General features: G+C 39.2%; 1 protein-coding gene across 1 annotated transcript; it reads right to left on the bottom strand.

The window, feature by feature from the left end:
* Positions 1 to 1260: 1260 nt before the first annotated feature.
* On the bottom strand, positions 1261 to 5965 carry LOC309401573 (somatotropin-like; the record flags this gene model as incomplete). The annotated part of the gene is made up of 5 exons (XM_081970643.1): positions 1261 to 1461; positions 2977 to 3138; positions 4410 to 4526; positions 5007 to 5173; positions 5956 to 5965. The coding sequence occupies 5 exons, from the start codon at positions 5963 to 5965 to the stop codon at positions 1261 to 1263; spliced, it is 657 nt and encodes a 218-aa protein (XP_081826769.1).
* Between the last annotated feature and the right edge of the window lie 15491 nt (positions 5966 to 21456).

The raw sequence follows: 21456 nt of genomic DNA, 5'->3' as shown, positions 1-21456 counted from the left end.
AAAGTGGAAAAAAGCTCACTTAACAAATCCCTCCCTGAACAACAGAAATTTCGGGCTCAATCGTGATCATAAGTCAAGGGCTACCTGTATCTTATGTATGCTCACAAGTCTGTTTAGTGTCCTTTTGCATTAGTTCTGCATTTGGAAGATTGACTTGATCAGAATGGTCTTTAAATGAACAAAAAACTTTATAGAATAAGCCGTAAAGTGCTGATAGTAAACACACTATGATATGGGGAAAAATGAAGGTGGAAAAATATATTAGATACCACTGAGTCCCATTAAAATAATGTTGCCTTAAATGGAAATCAGCGGAAGTGGAAGGAACATTACCTTCAGTATGAACTGGGATTGTGCCAGTACTTTCCCCCCTCTTATAATAGTTACAAGGCTGAAAAAAGCCAGCTACACAGGCAAGATGGAGCCAACATTCTGATAGCCTTTGGGAAATAATTCCCGAATAATCTTAAAATGAAAGTTGCATTCTAGAATACAATGAGGCTATTTGCTAAAAGACAAAATAGTTAGAATGTGTTCAAACAATTTTTCAATGGAAAAATTGTGTTTTAAAATATCCTTATTTTTTTCCTCATATTTTGGAGAACATCTTATGGAGAACATAGAGCCGGGGTGGCAGAGTGGTTAGAATGCAGTATTGCAGGCTGACTCTGCCTATTGCCAGGAGTTCAATTCTGACTGGCTCAAGGTTGACTGAGTCTTCCATCCTTCCGAGAACCCAGATTGTTGGGAGCAATATAAGTCTAAGGGCTATTGCTATTATAAAAAAAATAAACCACAAGTTAATAAGTTTATTCGAGTGGGGATCTTTTAGAGTAGTTTTTTTTTTAAAAAACTTGCTTGCTTTAATTATATAGGAATTGAGTGAGGGGAAATTACTTTTATAAACAGGTTTAGACATACTTTATTTTGGCAGAATCACTGTTCTGAAAGCAAGTTTGTGATCCTGTGTAAAATGAGGTCAACGCCTTTAAGGTTATATTCTTTATCATTTAAGAGAAGATCTAATTGAGCCAGTTAGCTTATAGCACTAATTCTTCAGCAGCAAAATAGCATTTATTTTTGCACAGATATCAAGGAGCATTGAGGGACTTCACAAACAACAGGGCTTGAAATGCAATAGGTTGATCTTTACTTGACCCAGGCATGTAGGCAGTTGGCACAGGAGTAGCCCATTCTCTTTCCCAGGTTCTAGGAAACTGTGTAGGAAAAGTGGAATGGAGAGGTGGGTCTTTTCTGCCTTTAGGGGACACAGCTGATCTCTCTGAAACGACGGCATTTCATCACTCGCAGGAAGGTCTCCACTTTGTGCAGGTCTTTCTTGAAGCAGGACAAGAGATTGTAGTTTTTCAGCAAAGCGACTTCACTCCGGAGATTGAACTCAAACTTTTCATAGGTGGGTCTAAGCAGCTGAAGACCCCAGGGAGTACCATCATCCACCTCCTGGAAATACATGTTGTAAGTGGAAAGAGTAGTACAAAAGTATTAAGAATCTCATTCTGCTTCAAAAAAATCTCTCTCTCTCTCTCTCTCTCTCTCTCTCTCTCTCTCTCTCTCTCTCTCTCTCTCTCTCTCTCTCTCTCTCACACACACACACACACACACAAACACACACAAACACACACACACTTCAACTCAGATTTACTGAGTTAAGTACTTAAGCTAGGAAATTAATTTATAATAGTATATAATTTCTAATATATTTTATGTAATGACATATATAATTACAATGAAATATATATTTTATCCAATATCATTTATAATATTTTCAGTACTCAAGGATTGGGACATACTGTGTTTTTATGGTTGATTTTGTGGACTTTCTGTTTTATGAACATAAAAAGAATAGTGAGCCTGCAAGTGCATCACATTGACCCTCTGAATTGCATTCCACCATGGTCCATGGATGGACAACTATAGGTGGGTGACAGGATTCCCACTTTTCCTAACCTTGGGAATATATTCTGAGCTCCATGTTGCTTACCAACGTTTGAGTTCTGGAGCAGGAGGCCAAGGGCTGTGCCGGTTGCAAATTAATGGGAGAGTTAAATGTGTCTGGAAGACACTGAGTTGAAAAATGCTACAATAATTATGAAGGGCTAATCTCATTCTGCAGATTCCATGATTATTGAACACAGATACTTGTGAATTCATTTTGTGGTTTATTTTTCTTTTGATCTTAAAGAATACCTTAAGTCCATATACTTTCTAGTTACAATCTCAACATCATGTAATTTTCTTTATCCTTCATCAATAGCCTCATTCATGTTATCATTTGATACAGGTAGTCTTCAACTTATGACTGTAATTGAGCCTGGAATTATGACTGCAAGTCATGCTGGTTATTAAGTAGGTGACCAACCTGATTTTATTTCTTTTTGTGGCAGTTAAGCAAATACAAAAAGCAAGCCCATTGCCCAAGCACACACACACGCAGAGCAGTGTGGGGAGGGTTTTTTTTCCCTGAAAACTGGAAATAAATACCAATTTTCTGCAAGAAACGTCATAAATTGAGTGTGGCAGGCTGTGAATGAGAACTGATTGCCAAGTGCCCAAAATGTGGTCATGTGACCAAGGAGGGAGCAGCCATTGGAACTTTGAATCAAGACTCTTTTTGAGGAACCATTGTACCCTCAGATGGTCACTATACGACTCATCGTAAGTCAAGGACTACCTATATTTTTCTATATTTCTATATTTTTGTAGTGTTAATAGATCATAATAGCAAGGCTTTCTCATTGGAAGTTTGATAAATTAATAATTTTGATGCCTGTGATTGTTCTGATTTTTAGGAATAGAGAGGTCTGCCTTCTCTAGGTTCATATTCATAACATTAGCCAAGTGGGACAGTACAATCTGTGACAACATTTAAAAAGCACAATCTGTGACAACATTTAAAAAGCACAATCTGTGACAACATTTAAAAAGTTAAAAAGCTCCTTGGAAGGGATTGCTTACCCTCATAAGAACTTGGATACCTTGTTCCAAGTCTTGGAGTTTTTCGTAGACTCTGTCTGAGGTCCCAAATGCAAGACTGTTTGTAAACATCCTACTTAGAAACCGTATTGGATTTAGCCAGGACTGGATGAGAATCAGTGAAAACCTCAGCAGTTCCATGTCCTAGAAAAATAGATACACTTAAAAAAAGCAATTTAAAGACTTCTGTTTACTCTCTTGATTTCCTAGAGCCAAAGAAGGAGAGCAAAGAAGGATAATAGCATTCAATTGTCTGTCTTAAGATAAACGGCAATAGAGGTTCAACAGGCAAGGAAAATTCCAGCCAGGACAAACTCTCTATTTTCTGATCAGTTCCTTCAGCCTGCTTTAAACCCAGTTTCTTGCTAAACAGCAGTTACACACTTTTCATTATTGCAGAGGACCTGTATGGACAGTAATAGATAAAAATGGTTCCTAGATGGCTTTTAGATGTTTATGGATAGAATATATCTCTTTTGCTCCAATGAAAACAGGACATGTAAAACTAATCCATAATATGATCTGATTTCTTTTTGGCTTAATGTGGAAGCTTCTCTATATAGGAAATAATTGTTTATAAGCCACAGTGGATGGGTTTTTAGACATTTAATTAAGCCAAAAGCATTCTTGCCTAGCTTAGGTATGACATTGATTAAATGAAAGAAGCAATAAGGAAGTACTATTTCGAGAGCAGCATGCCCTGGAATGGATTGGCATAATATGACTGAGTTCATTATACAAAATCATAATCCTTTAACCATGTGCTCTATGAATCCAGGCTTGTGATTTGTAAAGCATGACTTCAGCTTAGTGAAGTAGGTTGGTCTTTCTCAGTGTTGAATTTAAATGCTATACAGAAGATCCCTGCATTGACAGAAAAGTACAATTTGTTTGCAGAAAATGTGTTGTCTCTAGTGTTTATCTTCATTCTGATTCACTGTTTAATGGTAGTCAACAGCTTAAGTATGTGGTCAAGATAAAGGTAACATCATAGGGAAACATCAGAGGAAAACAGATATTGCCAGGGCATGTTTGTGCCATGGTTAAATGCAAGAGAGTCATAGTCTACTTCTAGATCTTTGCCTGAATCTTGGCCAAATATATTTAAAATTTGCAAATGTGATAAAGCATAGAGTTTCCAATGTTGTGTCCTCTAAGGAATCAGATAGAAATGAGAACCTGGCAGCCTTCAGATGATTGACTATGACATCAAGTCCCCCTTCACTTTTACCAGGGTGTCTTTCTAGCCGTCTGACTCTGCTCCGATGTTTAGAATACACTTATTGCTCTTTGTTAACACTTCTTGGAAATTTTGTGAAAGTGGGAAGTTTTCAGATAGGCAATACAAGATTATGCATATTTGGGGCACCAAAATAATTCTTCTCTGGAATAAAACATGAAAGGAGTTGGCTTACTGTTTTTTGTTGAGTTTCCTCTTTCCTCGTGGGTGAAGGGATAGTGTCAGAATAACAACGTACAGTCTGAGAATTCTTGTTGGAGTATCGCTGCTCTTCTGGGATGTAGGAACGCTCCTTTATAAGTCCCATAAAATGCCACCATTTACAAATAGGAAGAAAAGGTGAGAGTGTACGGAGTCTTGAATAACATTATCTAAAATTTTACTAACTCAGCAAAGACATTAAATCAGAAGCAATGACATACTAATATTACTTGGAAGATAGTAAACATTTCAAAAGAGAACCTTATGTAAAAATTGTTCTGGTTTGTGGCAACTCTAAGTTGATATGGTAATGGAAGATCTGAGAACATAAAAAACATGTGAGGGGGGAAAACACATTTCCATATCATTTTAAAAATTAAAGTGCTACTTGTCACACTTTGGATACCCCTTTTTATGCTTTAATATATCCTGTGACCTTAGAGAATTCCCCATATTACTTTTAGATGAACCTACTCTGCTCCCAAACTGCTCAACACTCTAGTTTGCTATTACCAGGAATAATGATGCAACCTAAAAATTTAGCTGATCTAAAAGATGGACCGCTACTCACGAATTCCTTGTAGGTATTTGTTGCGAGCTGATGGAGATGCTGTGCTCTTAGCACAGCATTGGTAAACAGACTGGAGAGTGGTATTGTGGGGAAGGCTCCTCCGTCTGTCCATTGCAAAGCCAAGATAAGCAAGCCAATGGTAAGCAAAGAGGAAGGTCTACTGGTTCCTGCAGAAGAAGATGAAAGAGGTTGACTTCTTAAATAAAGAGGACATATTGGTAAGTCCACCACTCTAATGTACAATGAAGCACTAACTGCAAGTTCTTTTCATGACTTAACACATCCAAAAGACGCACATGCACAAAGGTTCCATCTCTGCTGATGCTTCAGTTGAGCATTGCACCAGTTGGGTTTCTGGGTGGCAGAAGAAAATAGGAACCCATGTAAAAAACAGAAGCACTGCTATACACAACCACACAGGATGCATGATTTGAACATCCACTCCCTCTTTCTCTTCAAACTGACCGTCATAATGCTCCTGGGGGAGGGGTTGATAAATAGGAGGCTTTACAAGTTGCCATTGCAACAGTTTCACACATATATGCAGTTCTTGTTTTCTCCATTTGTTAGTTGAGCATTTTTTTTCAGATACCTGTTTGTGCCGAGTAAACCACAATTAGTGGCATTCTCTCTTTGTTTTTTATTTTTCCCTGGGGAGAATTGGGTCTCACTGTTGCTTCAGTTTGATCCTCACTGGTATAAAATTTTAAAATTTCACTAAAGAAAATAAAAACAAACACACCCTTCTAGGTCCCAAATTTAGTAATAACCAGGACTGCTTCCTATATTTTGCTTAATGGATATATATATTGCATGGAAAATTAGAGAAGAAGCCTTTTTTTGACATAAAGGCTGGACCCACTGAATGGATGTCTTATAGCTATGAAAGATTCTAGCTCTCCCACCCATTAAAAAGTAGTAACTTCCCTGTTGCTATTCAGAAGCTTACCTGAAGCCATGTCGTATCAGCAAATCACAGAGGTGTTCTTCACTTTTCTTGTTGATGCTGCCCCTTCCATTCTGAGCTGTTTTTATACACGAATATAATAATACATATATACACAATCATATGTTTATTCATCTCTGGAAGCTCATCAACATGCACTGATGCATATATGGAGGGGTAAGCCATGAGTAAAACGGGAGTGCTACAACCTGGATACTATGACCCAGAGGTGTGAAGGGGAAATGGTCTCAGCTGTGTCCCTTGGTTTGTTTTTTTGGCAACGCTATTGCAGGATTCCAATCATGGATGGCGTATTAATAATAAACAACAACGATCACAATATAGAACATGCCATAGTTGAGCAATAAAATAATCTGGCAATCTAAATCCTCCCCTTAAAAGGTGCCAATTAGAAAAATATATATATTTGATATTGAAATTAAGCCCAAGAGTGCAGCTATCATATTCCGTGGAAAAAAGAATTTTAAGGGTAGCAGTGAAGGTCATGTCTCCTGCTTTCAACCACGTGATTTCAGATGCTGGGCTAGGAATAAGCTCTCGGCAGCTAATCCTCACACTTTTCATGAGTCTCTTCACAAAATTGGGGGCTTTTGGGGTGGGGGGTGTTTGATGGATCCTTTGAATTGAATTTTCTCCAGAAACATATCAAACTAACAGTAACTGCAGCAAGAGCTGGCATGACAATTTTTGTAGAATCATCCCAGCAAAGACTTGCATTAGAATTTGATTCTGCCTGACTCTCCTCCAATATCTAGAATACACTTACTGCTCTTTGTTGAACATTTCTTGGTACTTTTCAGTCCTGGCCCGAGACATTTCATAACTAAAGCAGATTTCAAAAGTGGGAAAAAAGAATAGAGTACATCAGTTAGGCACCAGTTTCACCCTAAACTGTCTCATTGTCATGGTACTGCCTCAAGAAGGAGGCTTTTAAGAAGAGACTGGATAGCTACTTGTCTGAAATGATATAGGGTCTCCTGCTCGATCATGGGGTTGGACTAGAAGACCTCCAAGGTCCCTTCCAACTCTATTATTCTATGTTCTATGCTTTGCACTATTAATATGTCTGCTTCCCTGCTGAACAAAGTTTTCTCAGCCAATGTTTTTGTTTAATACTGTACGTGGGGGGGGGGGAGTATAGATTTATTGATTATATTATTACCCCTCCATTCATTCAGGAGGTCTAGATGGAAGAAAGAGCTCCCTCTCCTGTCTTTGGAAAACCATTTTCCCACCCAACAGTCTCCCTGCCTGAATTTACGGCAGTGACGTGCAGTCAGGTGAGGCAAGTGAGGCACAGCCTCACCACTCTCATCATGGAAAAAAAAGTAAAAGGAAAAAGCTGAGCTAGTTACTGCCTCACCGTGGATGACTCTGCTTAACTGTTAAAAAAGCTGGAAAAGGTACGTGTGGGTTGGAGGGAGGGGGAGGAATTCAAACTTCATCCTCCTGGTGCTGTGCAGGGCTTTGGGCAAAGGCTGGAGGGAAGGACCCTGGCTCGCTTGTGCTCTCCCTCCCCAAGAGTAGTTTGATTGCAGGCAGAGCCACGTTGTGGGGCCAGTGTGTGTGCTAAAGCATGGCTCTTTGCCTGGCTTCCTGCCTCCTCCTGTGGTCTCCTCACTGGTGCTCTCACTCCCCAAGTGTAGTGACTTCCTCCCCAGGCCCCCATTCATTTCTCTCTCTCACACACACAGCTGGATAAAACTATATAAAAATCTAGCCCAGCTTCACTGATTACAAGTTTGAAAAGGCAACGTGGCTCCGCCTGCAATCAAACTTCACTTGGGGAGGGTGAGCACAAGCGAGCCACTGGAAAAGATATCCAATCCAACTTTTGTGTGTGGGGGGGTTTGTTTGAGAGTGAGTGAGAGAGGGAAGGGGTAGGAGAGATAGTCCAATCCAACTTGTGTGTGTGTGTGTTTGAGAGAGGGGGAGGAAGGGAGAGAGGGAGGAAGGAGGGGAAGGAGAAGAAAAAGAAAGAAGGAGCAAAGGAGAAAAACAAATGCTGTCGCTTTAAATTGGAACTGAGCATGCCTGCCTGTGGAATTCTGGGAGTTGAAGTCCACAAGTCTAAAAATATTTGAAACCCAGCACTGTGTCAGTGCCTCACCAGTCATAAACCTCACCGCACGTCACTGATTTACGGAGATGGTCTTGGACAGTCAAGCAGTGCTATGGAGCCTTAGGCTACTGGTCTGGGGTGAAAGTGACATATCAACAAAAGGCTCCACAGCCAAACCTTGGCATTTCCATTTCAAAGAACCAAGTTTCTCTTCCTTCAACTATATGAAATGCTTAGATTGCTGAGAACATGTGGCCACCTGCCCAAGCAGCCCTTTTGTGTGGCTTGCTGAGACTGGAGAACCACACCCACTTCACAAAACCTGCTTTAAGAATGGGTAAGAATGTTTCCCCCTAGGATGCTATGCTTTGCCTTTATATTCTGCCTGGAATCCCAGGAATCATGACACCATCGGAGTGTTTGTAGCTAACAGGTCAGACTTCTTTGAGGGGACTTCATGGATGACATACAGACCTTCTTCCAAACTGGGAAAAGTAAATTTGTTTTGTGTTGATTGTAGTGTTGGTTATGAAATTGTTATTGAAAAATGAAATGGGTAGCATATCTCTTGGCTTTCTCCCTCACAAATCTTTAAAAGGTCTACCAATTTTGGCTTGCCATCTTTGGAAGGGATTTGGATTGGGAAAATGGTTCTTGGAATTGTGTGTGTGTGTGTGTGTGTGTGTGTGTGTGTGTGTGTGCAGAAACTGCCCGGTTCTGATCTAGCTAATCAAAGAGGGTGCTGGGGAAAAGATGAATAGCCACACCAGGATTGGTATTTTCATAAAGATTCAGGATCGGGAACTTTAATTTTGTTCCCTCAGCACTTTGGGGTATGTTAGATGTTGTATAATTTTATTCTTTTATGCTGCCTTCTATAGGTTTTCTAACTCATCCCAGTTGCCTACATGATCTTCATGAAATAGACACTTGAAAAATCAGAGGTTTACACTGCCAGAGTTCCACACTCTGAGGACTTGAATATGCACCCAAGGAAAAATTGTACTTTCAAAATGTATGTGCAGAGGAAAGAACAGGTATAAATATATTTCTGTGCTCTGGTTTACTTTATGTGGGTGAAAAGGCCCTATTTCTTATTGTACTGTTTTTTTATACTAACTTAAATGAATGTTAAAACATGTGTACAGGTTTGTAGCTTCACATCCTAACTCTGTAAAAACATTTTAGAAGAATAGTTGTGCAATTTCCTGTATTATTTAATAATAAAAAATTAAGGGATTATTTAAATATTTAAAACACTTTGCAAAAATGTTCTTTAAAGCAAGCATATCAGAAAAGTGAAAATTATTTCTTTACAATGTTTTTATTCTGCCTATAATGCTTTCTCTCTCCCTAGAACCCATCACCTAAACAATTTCATCTAGTGGGATCCAAGAGAAGTGCTAATGCCTGCCTTATGGGACAGTTTGAAATGTGGATGGCCTGATTCTGCTCTCTTTCAGGGGCTTTTAAAACCCAAATTTTCTCTCGGCACTAAGTCTGGAGATTTTGTACCCATCTGCATTATTCTTGATTGGATGAAGTTGGCCATGATATGCTTTATTAGTTTTAATCTATGTTTGCCTATCGTCAGATGCAAAGTATCTGTAGCAGACATTAAGTTACAGTTCAGAAGATTTATTCTTCAAGCCTATACGCAAGGATCTAGTCAACTAAAAGTTCAACACTAAATTGACACCAAATAAAGGTCAGCGGAATTCGAGGGCATGGACAGGATTATGGGGAGACTCAGTGCTGCCACTTGTGTGCTGGACCCGTGTCCCTCTTGGTTAGTTTTGGCTTCCCGGGAGGTGACACGAGGCTGGCTCCAGGCAATTACCAATGCTTCATTGAGAGAGGGGTTCTTTCCCACCACCTTGAAGGAGCAGTGGTGAGGCCCCTCCTTAAAAAGCCTTCCCTGGACCCAGCTTCTTTAGCCAACTATCGTCCGGTCTCCAACCTTCGCTTTGTAGCAAAAGTTGTCGAGAGTGTGGCAGCACGTCAGCTTCTCCAGTACCTGGATGAAGCTGTCTACCTGGATCCGTTTCAGTCGGGTTTCAGGCCTGGGTACAGCACAAAGACGGCAATGGTCGCGTTGGTCGATGATCTCTGGCGGGCCCGGGACAGGGGCTGCTCCTCTGTCCTGGTCCTATTAGACCTCTCGGCAGCTTTCAATACCATTGACCATGGTATCCTACTGCGATGACTCGGGGGGTTGGGAGTGGGGGGCACCGTTTTATGGTGGTTTTCCTGCTACCTGTTGGATTGGTCGCAGTTCTTGTTGACTGGAGGGCAGGGATCGACCCCCAGGCGCGTCACTTGTGGGGTGTCCCAGGAGTCGGTTCTCTCACCCCTCCTTTTCAACATATATATGAAACTGCTGGGCGAGATCATCCGTGGTTTTGGGGTACGTTATCATCAATATGCTGATGATACCTAACTTTTCATCTCTACCCCAAACCACCCAAATGATGCCCTCGACATGATGTCCCGATGCCTGGAGGCTGTGCAATTCTGGATGGGGAGGAACAGGCTCAAGCTCAATCCCTCCAAGACTGAGTGGCTGTGGTTTCCGTCATCTCAATTTGTGCATCTTGTCCCATCTTTGATGATAGGGGGAGAAATTTTAGCCCCCTCAGAGAGGAACCGCAATCTAGGAGTCCTCCTGGATACGCGGCTTAGTTTAGAAGAACACCTGACGGCCGTGACCAAGGGGGTCTTTTACTAGGTTCGCCTGGTATGTCAGTTGCGCCCCTTCCTGGATTGGATGCTCTGTGCACAGTCACTCATGCCCTCGTCCTTTCTCGCCTGGACTACTGCAATGCTCTCTACATGGGGCTGCCCTTGAAGAGCACCTGGATGCTTCAGCTGGTCCAGAATGCGGCCACGCGGGTTATCATGGGGGTACCTAGGTACTCCCATGTTACACCCCTTTTAGGCGGCCTGCACTGGTTGCCGGTTGTTTTCCGGGTGCGATTCAAGGTATTAATTCTGACCTTTAAAGCGTTCCATGGCTTAGGCGCAGGGTACCTGCGAGACCACCTACTGCCACCAGTAGCCTCCCACCGTCCAGTATGATCCCACAGTTGGCCTCCTCAGGGTGCCGGCGGCCAGGCAGTGTCAGCTAGTGACCCCCAGGGGGAGAGCCTTCTTGGTTGGGAGCGCCTTCCCTCTGGAATGAGCTACCCCCAGAGCTTCGCATAATCCCTGACCTCAGGGCTTTCCGACGCGCCCTAAAAAGTTGGCTTTTCCAGCAAGCCCGCCTGGCCTGTAAATTTTATCTCATTTTTAAAATGTTATTGTCCTATTAATTGGGTTTGTTTTTTTTGTATATTTATCTAATTTCCTTTTAACTTTTGTGATATGTGTTTTTTAATGTTGTACTCCGCCCTGAGTCCTTTGGGAGAAGGGCGGCATATAAATCCAATTAAACAAACAAACAAACAACAAACAAAAGGGGTTGTACCGTTTATGGGAATGTAATGATTCTAGGCTGATGTTTAGCTCCATCCCCTAGCTCTGACTGGGGTCTTCTCTTGCAGTTATTATATGTGATTTCCATTGGTGTGTGCTGTCCTAAAACATTTGCTGATTGGGTAGCTATATAAACTGTTTGAATGCAAAAAGTGTACAACTTTAAAGCATCTTTTGCATAATTTAAAAGTTGCTAATGATTGTCATTGTGAAAGAAAAGATTGAGTTCTTATCTATTCCTTTTAAAAATCCCTTTTGGATTCTAAACAATGGTAACAACCAGTTGTATAATGTTTCATTAGGCACAATTATGGTATTGATTTATCTCTTTTTATACTTGAATGAAACTTTTAGGCTTTAGTCCCATTGAGGACTAAAAACTAAAAACACTCAATGTTCAGAATATGGAGGATTTAATAATTGAGAGCAAAGTTCTGTTATTTAGGTCATGATGCTGAGTATGTTAATCTTTACATATCAAGTGTATTGTTTGCTCATCGGAGTTGGTAACACGCCCACAGGGGTTTATGCAAGCCAGCCAGGGATCTTCCAATCTGTAACATTAAAAAAAAAAAGGTTTGATGTCACTCCATTAATAAACACAGATTTAGGAGGCGAGTTGTGTGCCTCTTCTCAGAAACCCCTCATATGGGCATGATGATAACACCATATAAAGGTCATCTCCTAGGAAAGCCATTGTGGGAGGGAAAGAAAGAAGTTGCATCCCATCCATCTTTGATGTCTAATAACCGAGGAGGCAGAAACACCTGGGACTGTTTTTTTCTTCCTATCCCCCACAGTTGGTTTTAGATAACGGCCACATTTTGAACACATGATAAAATTCTGGTCACTTGCACCTCATGAGGTTGCATCATTGCTGGACACTACACAAAAGAGAAAATGGAACACATTTTCTTTGAAGAAATGTGTCCTAGCTTGGCAGCCTCCAATGTATTGAACTATGAGGCTTGCTCATTGGGATTCTGGGAGTTGTAATTAACCAGAGAGAACTGGGGTGTGGAAGGCAGTGTGGCTTAGGAAATTATCACTGAAAGAAAAGGCATCTGTTAGACAGCATCAAATGGGTAGGGAAAATGCTTCAGAGGTCTTCAATAGCACTTAGCTTTTGATCAGCAACTACTTAGATACTGTGTTGAGTTGCATTAAGTACCAAATCAAATAAATTCCTCATTACGATCAAGACCATCATAAAGAAGGTGGGATACAGTTATTTAAAAAGCCTCAGACACAAGGTCAACTAGGTGATCTTGGGCCAGTCCCTCTCTTTCAGCCTTAAGAAAGAGGCAATGTCAGACTTAGACACCTTTTGTCTAAGGCAGGACTAGAACTCCCAGACTCCTCATTTCTAGCCTGTGTCTTAACAACTACACGAAACTGGCAAACCACTTCTGAAATCTTGCCAAGAAAACTGTGGGAGTTGTCCAGCCAGTCTCCAGGAGTCAAAAACTGACTCAAAGGCACCAAAAAAATGAATAACTAAAATATAAACTAGTTAGTTTAATCTTACTTAAGCTTTTGTGAATCAGTCAAATTCATCAGGTACCCAAAGCCAGTCAGTCTTGCCAGCGGACGTGGCAGTACCTAGAGACAGCAGAATAGAAGATGAGGAACTGGAGAAGCTAACAAAATGCATAGGCCTACAAATTGAATGATTGTGGCAAAGGAAACAAAGGTGGTGCCAATTGTAATAGACACCTTGGGTGAAATCTCAAAACAACTGGAGCACCACATGAACACTATTGGCATCAACAAATCTGCCATAAGTCAGTTGCAAAAGGCAGGTTACTTGAAACAGCTTCCATCCTGCAATAATATCTGCAACATCATCCATATCTGCCTATCCCAGGTCCTCAAAATGGACTTGAAAGATAGATAAAAATAACAAATCCAGATTCTACTTCCTGTTTCTGTGGACGACGGACATGCTGTCCGCCGCTTGCTGCCCCAGTGGCCCCCCCCTGATCAAGGGGGGGGCACCAGATGCCTTGTAGGGGCGTCTTGCTGAGGGGGCGTCTTGCTGGAGCCCCCTGGAGCAGCAGCGGCTGCAGGGGGGCTGCCAGTTTTGCCCTAGGCACTGGGAGGCTTTTGGGGGGTGTGCTTGCCAAGCGCGCTTTCGTCCGGAGATCGGTCATACAGAGTTGGCGGGGCGTGCATGGCCATTCTCGGTTGAGGCGGTTCGAATTTTACCACTCAAAATGGTAGCTCGATTGCCGCGCCGAACTCTGGGCTGGATTTACTTGCTAGACATCTCGTTGCTCGTTCTTCGCCTATCTGTCTCTTAATCCCACCCTCGTCACCAGTGTTAGATCGGGTAGTGAGAAGGCAGACACTGGCTTGATGTAACAACAGCTCTTTATTGTAAGCAACAAGTCTGTACACTCCAGCAACTTCTTGGTCTCATAGCAAGAAGGGAGCTGTCAGACCTCTTAACCAATAGGATTCAATCTCTGTTCCCGCCTGAACAGAGGACCTGTTTGGAAACTATAGCAGACAGAGTTAATATCTAACACTTATCTAAGAGACAAATAAGAAACAATGTCAGAATAACTATGGATATACTAGAATATTATATTATGAAATGCATAATGAAAAACAACTTGTGCTAATATTTCTGGATGTGCAGAAAGTATTAGATAGTATAAATTGGCAATTTATGCTGCAACAATTAAATTTTACGGAATTTGGTGGGAAATTTATGAATACAATAAAAACAATTTATACCCAACAGAAAGCAAATGTGTTGGTAAATGGAGATGTGACAAAAAGCTTTAGTATACAAAAAGGAACAAGGCGAAGTTGTCCATTCTCCCCATTACTACTTATTTTAACATTAGAAGTTTTAACCAGAAATATTATACAAGACACAGAGATAAAGGGAATGGAAATCAGAAATAAAAAATATAAGCGCCAAGCATTTGCTGATGATTTAGTATTTATATTAGAAAAGGAAAGAACCCAGGGAAAAAGTTCCTTTTTTCTTTTTCTTTTTTGTGTGGATTTAAAGTGGTTTTTGACAATCAGCTGGTTGGAGTGTATTGCGGATTGGAGAGAGCCATCTGCTATGGGGAAAAGAATACTACAACATTTGTTGAAAGACAAAAGGGAAAGTGCAGCTGCAAAATTTGACCTTGGCTACTAGAAAAGATAATTTGGAACTGTAAGAACTTTTAAGGAGTGTTTGTTTTTGCTACATTGTTTGGTTTTGATTCTCTATGGCCGTGGAAGAAAATAAATTCTCAACTTGGATTGGACTGGACTAATACTAGAATTGGATATTAGAATCTGGAAATAAAAGGGGGGGAAAAGATTGCATGGACTTTATGTTTTAATTAAATGTTGTATAACCCAAAAGTTTTTTAAATTTGTTAAATTAGCTAAACCGGCAAGATGGAGCCTTGGATATATGATGAAATATTTGAGATGCTAAAAAATGTGTGTGAAACTTTAAATGATGAGAAAAAGACAGAAATTCAGATGCAGCATACAAACCAGGAAATAAGAGAAGGGGGTAAAAGAGGGCACAAATGAAGAACAATTTCAATTTCAATTTATTTGATTTCTAGACCGCCCCCTATCCCCAAAGGGGAAAATAAGACCGCCCCCTCTCCCCAAAGGAGAAAATAATATTGAACAAAAAGAAACTGAAAATAAAAAAACAGATGATATCATTGGGATTCACAGTGGCACAAAAAGGGTAGATGGGGGGGGGGAATGCCCCCCCCCAAAAGAAACAAACAGCAAAAAAGGAAATAGTGGAAAGAGACTAGGAAAAACCCTGAGGAAAACTATTAGAACAATAAAAGTGAAGTGAGAAAAAGGATTCTGAAGAAAAGATACAATAATTATAAAAAGAAGGAAAAGAAGAAGAAGCTAGGAGAATGGGAGAAAAGAAGAAAATTAATAAAAAGTGGAATCTTTGTGAGAAAATGGTTAGAGGAGGAGGAAGGGAAAGAAGAAACATATTAGTAGATTAAAGAGAATTTAATTAATATTGTTAATGGTATGTAGTCAATTAAGATATAAAGGAATTATACTTACATTGTTAATTGTGGATAATTAAGTTAAATGTTCTCTATGTAAAAACTGAACTTGAGGATGTATGTTGCTTATAGTATAATAGACCAACAGATAAAATATGAAATGATAACTTGGTTTAACTTGAAGGGACAATTAGTGATATTGTTTATGTCCTAAGAAGAAAATAAGTTGAAGATAAAAAATAGGGAAAGAGAATAATATGGCTGAAATTGGAAATAGAACCATGATGTAAAACGGATTATGTATATGAGAGCATGTAAAAGAAAAGACCCGGACAATACTTTGTTTATAAAATATGTCAAAATTTGTAATAAAAAATAAAAACCTTGGAAAAAATTGTTAGTATGGAAAATAAAGATGTATAAAACTAAGACTATAGTAAGGGGAAAATTGTAAATAGGCTAATGTAAGTAGAAATTTAGTTAAAGCTCTTTTTCTTTGCTCTTTTTGGTCATACGACTATAATTACTGTTATATTATTGTTACAGTTACTAGCTTGTGTGTTAAAATTTATATTAACTTTTCATTGGCTTTGCTTTATATGCAATTATTATCCTGACATGTCACTGTCTTTTCAATTAAAATAAAATAAAATAAAATAAAAAGAAATTACCCCAGGTACTCAGACAAGGACTTGCCAAGCTTCCTCAACAGTTGCCATCAAATCAGATTCCTAGGATTTTCTGTCTGCAACCTTCCACTTCTTCCTCAACTGAAATGGTGCCTCTCCTGATATCTCTCACATATTTACAGACGTGGTTCTTAGACATCTACTGGGCACTTGCCACTTCCCCAAAACCTTTACTATGTAAATATTGCCTTTCCTTCCTTCTTTTTAATATGTTTTATTTATTATAATTGTAGTTGATAATCTCTCAATCTTCCATTGATTAGCTTAGCCTGAGCAAGGATAGCTAGCCCCACTTTAAATAAGCTCTCAACTCCATGCCAGAGGTATTCAAACTTGGGAATTTTAAGACTTGTGCATTTCAACTCCCAGAAGTCTCCAGTCAACAGAGTTGAATTCTGGCAGTTGAAGTCCACAAGTCTTAAAGTTCCCAAGTTTGAAGACCTCTCTGCTCCATGCATTTGGGGATCCCCAAATGGTAAGGATTTTTCTTTCTTTCTCTCTTGAACGCCCCACACCTATTTTTGGCCTAGTAGACCTACCTGAAGCCTGCTGGGAGTCAAAATAGGTGTACACCCCTCCCCTCCCTCCACCCTATTTTGGGCCCAGCAGGCCTCCTTAAAGCTTGCTGGGAGCCAAACTGGGCATGTGTCTCCCCCCCCCCCCCCAAGCTGTTTTGGGCCTAGTAGGCCTCTCTGCAGCCTGCTGGGAGCCAAAATGGGCACGCCCCCCCCACATCCCCTATGCTGTTTTGGGCCTAGCAGGCCTCTCTAAAGCCTGCTGGGAGACAAAATGGGGCTCTTCGGAATCCTGGAAGGGGTGGGGGAAGGAAAGATTGCGAGCCCAGTGGGGATGGTGGTGGTGGTGAGCGCAGGAAGCTCCATTTGGGGGGGGGGAGATAGCGAGACTTACTTGTAGGCAGGAGGAGGAGGCAGCTTAGTGGGGTGCAGGGTAGGCACCACGTGGAAGCTTAGGCAGGGACGCAACCCGGGAGATGAGGAGTAACTGGTTGGGCAGGGCATTTGCACTTAAAACGGTCTGTGCATGCGCATAACATTAAAAAAGGGGGAACATACATTTTTCAATGAAGATTGTTCTGTGCATGTGCAGAACAGAAAACCAAGATGGTCCTGCCGCTGAGGATAGAACCAGTACGGTCATGTGCAAAGTGACCAATCGTCACAGTCCTTGTCTTGTAAGTTCTGTCCTACCTCCAAAAGTGTCCTCCTACATATCCTTTTCGATATTTGAAGACTAATCTGTTACGTGCTATGTGACGTATTTGTATTTGAAATGACAATTTGTCAAGGCTCGGTATAGTGCGGTATAAGACGAGATTATGCGACGCATGCGCTCCGCACGGGAGACCTTGAGAAAGAGCGCCGCAGGCAAGTGGCTTTGTTTACACAACACATACACACGCAGTAGACTCACGGCACGTCGGCAATTGAATGACTCACGGTAATCATTTCTTTCTCAGTGAATATTCAATTATACAGAGGTAAGTACAATTCACGTTTTATTAATTCATTATCTATTTAATAATTTCCAAATATGTACAATTTTATTTACAAATTTATACAACCCTGTTGTCAACAGAAGTGTAAAATAATTTAAATTTAAATTTTAGTGAAGTTTATTCGCTTATGTTATTAAAGTTTCAGTTGTAATAATTAATTTTATTTATTCATAATGTGCTTGCATTGTTCGTGTAGCTTTATATTTTATTTTAAATTTTAAATTTCATTTAGGATGGAAAAATAAAAAAAGAGGAAATGCCATTTCAACGATCAATTGAAAAAGGAATTTCCATTCCTCATATCAAAGAAAGATGCCATTGTTTTCTGCAATATTTGCAGAGGAGAATTTTGTATTGCAGTTGGGGGCAGAGCAGCTATAACGAAATACTTGTCTACCAACAAACATAAGCAATCATTAGATGGATCAGCTTCCAGTCGTAAAGTAACAGGTTTTTTTAAAACTTCAAATTATTCTGAAGATGAAAAACAGTTAGCTGCAATGGAGGGAACATTTGCATTTCATACCATAATTCACAATCAAAGTTTTCGTAGTATGGATTGTACAACTAAATTATTGAAAAAGTTTCACAATGCTAAATTTTCATGCGCCAGAACAAAATGCGAGGCTATTATTAAATCAGTATTTAAAAATTACTGTGATAAAATACTTACAGCAGACTTGAAAATTGCAGCATTTGTAACGGTTTTATCTGATGCATCAAATCATAATGAAACCAAATTGTATCCAATACTAGTAAGATATTTTAATGTTACCAAGGGGATTCAAGTAAAAATTTTAAATTTGGAATCCATTGAGGGTGAAACTGCTGAAATTTTGTCAAACCATCTATATAGAGTAATAAATGAAAACAATTTGAACACGGCCTCATGTGCCATGTCAATTGATGTAGAAGTTATAATAACTACAATTTATTTATATTTTAGTTGTTTTACCGTTCGTGTGGCTATTTTAAAACAATTTTGTGAAGTGAATGTTGAATACAAAAAACTTTTAGGATATTCAAAAGTTAGATGGCTTGCTCTAACACCTGTAGAGCGTGTTCTACAATTATTTGAGCCTCTCCGTTCATATTTTTTAAGTTTAGACAAATGTCCTAAAATCCTGGAATCGTTTTTCAATAATGAAATATCTGAGATATTAATGTATTTTGTACATAATCAAGCATCCATTTTTCACAAAACGATTCAAAAGATTGAAGGTGAACACATTTCAGCTACAGAAGTTAGTCTTATTTTGAATGACTTTATTCTTCAATATAAATCTTGATTTGAAGATAAATTTCTTCCTTTAATTATAAAAAGAAAATTGTCAGACTTAGAGGAATCAAATCCGGGCATAATGGAAAATTTATCAAAGAAATGCAAAATTTTTACCAAACATGTTTTCAATATATCGAAGAATGGTCTGAAACAAATATCACGGGAAATAACAGTTTTCAATTGTGTTTTTTGACTTCATTGCAAGTATATTGGACAGATATTGAATCTTCTGTTCAGTTTTTATCTAAAGAAATGCCAGACATTAAAATAGACGACAATTGTCTCTGAAGAAATTAGAAGAGTGAATGTATATTTAAATTCTGAAAAATTAATACAATGGGAAAATCAACACGTTGAAATTGATAAAAGATGGGTGGATATTTTCAGCCATTTCAAAAATGAACATATTCCATGTGAAAATTTATTTATGCTTGTTCAATTTACGTTGTGCTGCCCTGGAACTAATGCAGCAGTTGAAAGAGTTTTTTCAATTGCCAATTATTTTTGGACAAGTGAGAAATCGAGATTGAATGTTGATACTCTAGCTGCAGCACCTGCCATAAAATTCAATATGAAGGATATTTCTTGTTCAGATATTTCCAATATATTGTTAGAAGATGATACACTGACAAAAAATATTAATTCAATGGAAAAGTACTCATTTAAATAATAATTAACAGGCATGTAAGCATAATTACAATATAAAATGTTACAAATGTTTTTATTATGCATATATCATATTTTAGTGTATTATTGTTGCAATGAATAAAATATTTCTTTTATTTACGATATTTTTTTCCCAATTTATTTGTCCTCCTTTTCATTGTAAAAAAGTTGGTCACCTTAGTCATGTGTCCACTGGAGTTACTATCTCAGCCAAACTGTACTGTACTGGTAGGAACCCACCTCTGATACATACATACGAGGGTAATCCTGCCACTACACAAATGTCATGTGAATGATCTACACATTTGTAAAACATTATTATGGCACCAGGAAACCTATATAGATTTTATCACTGATAACCAGCAGGGCCATGAATAATAAGAACCTTGGCCCAACCCAATTGCAGTTGCTCCAGATGGAAGAATAGCTGTTCTGAAATGTTTTAAAGCCTCGGGATAAGGATAACAATAAAAAGGTGCACAGAGAAATGTATTTAATATTAAAATATATAGCAATAAACAATGTTCTATATAAGTAGGATTAGTCTTCTTCCTCTTCCTCTTCTTCTTCTGAACTTCTGTAGATTTAAAACAAATGAAAGATGATATTACGATGTGGTTATAAAGCTACATATTTTCTAATCGTCTGTTCAACTTTTGTCAAGATATTATTATTATAATTGATCCAGTACTATTATTCTCAGATGCTTCTAAAGAAATATCCATATATTGAGATGCCATTATTTTTTTGAGAACAGCAAGAATTTCAGTATTTCAGAGCTGCATTTCAACAACCCTCTCATAGCCAGTTGCTCTAAGAGAAAAGGCTTCTGTAATCACCCATACAATCTTCCCACAATATCTACTTTGGGTCTGGCAGCATCACTTTCTATCTATGGTGAGGATAGGGAAAGGGAGAAGTGAAGCCGTAAGGTGAGCAGTACGTTTCTGACTATTCTTCAAATATAGGATCCAGTATAGGAGTAAATATAGGATTCAATTTAAATAGAAATAGAAAAGCAAAACTGAAAAAGTCTCCAATCTATTAGAACCAGATAGATAGAAAAATGATTGGAAATTACATCCAAATGTATGCAACAGAAACATACAATGAATATACACTGAAAGGAGCATCTGCTCCCTTTTGTAATAGGGGTTTGGTACTCCAGAACGGGAAAAGGTAAAAAGTTGTTGCTCTTTTCTAGTTTTGCTCCTTCCTTTTCCTATTTCCTACTAGAACTTTTTCTTTCTACTGTTGAACAGTAACATAAAATGATGAGATTATGAGATGTTTTACACATTAAATATCTCGTAATGCATTCTGAATCACTTCAAAAATTCTTAAAGAGAACTACTCCTGACTTGCCCACTGGAGCTACTTACGCTTTCTTGGAAGTACCTTCAGTTTCTTCTTCTGCTTCTGAAGCCCTGGTTAAAAGAAAAAAAAAAGCAGAATTTAAGTATTGTTCTGGCAGCAGTTGAATATTTTATCCTCACCTGATCAGCTTGCCCTCATCATTTATCTGTTTATTTGTTCCATTTAATTGGCACCCATCTTCTTCCTAAGCAACCCTGGGAGGCTTACAGCTTAAAAGATAAATATTTCTAAGATTACAAAAATGGCTATAATCAAAGATAAAGTTAATAAATGAAAGATAATAAAAAGATAGGGAAGGAGGGAGCAGGATGCTCAGTGAGGGGGGGAGGGGGGATTGCCACTTAATTCACCAGCCACCTCCAGTGTGATGCTGTCTCTTGTTGGGGCCCCAAGCCATCTGGCAGGGTCAGGTCTTC

The sequence above is a fragment of the Natrix helvetica genome (genome assembly GCF_964273705.1).
Source record: "Natrix helvetica genome assembly, chromosome: Z".
NCBI lineage: Eukaryota > Metazoa > Chordata > Lepidosauria > Squamata > Natricidae > Natrix > Natrix helvetica.
This window is presented reverse-complemented; position numbering and strand designations above follow the sequence as displayed.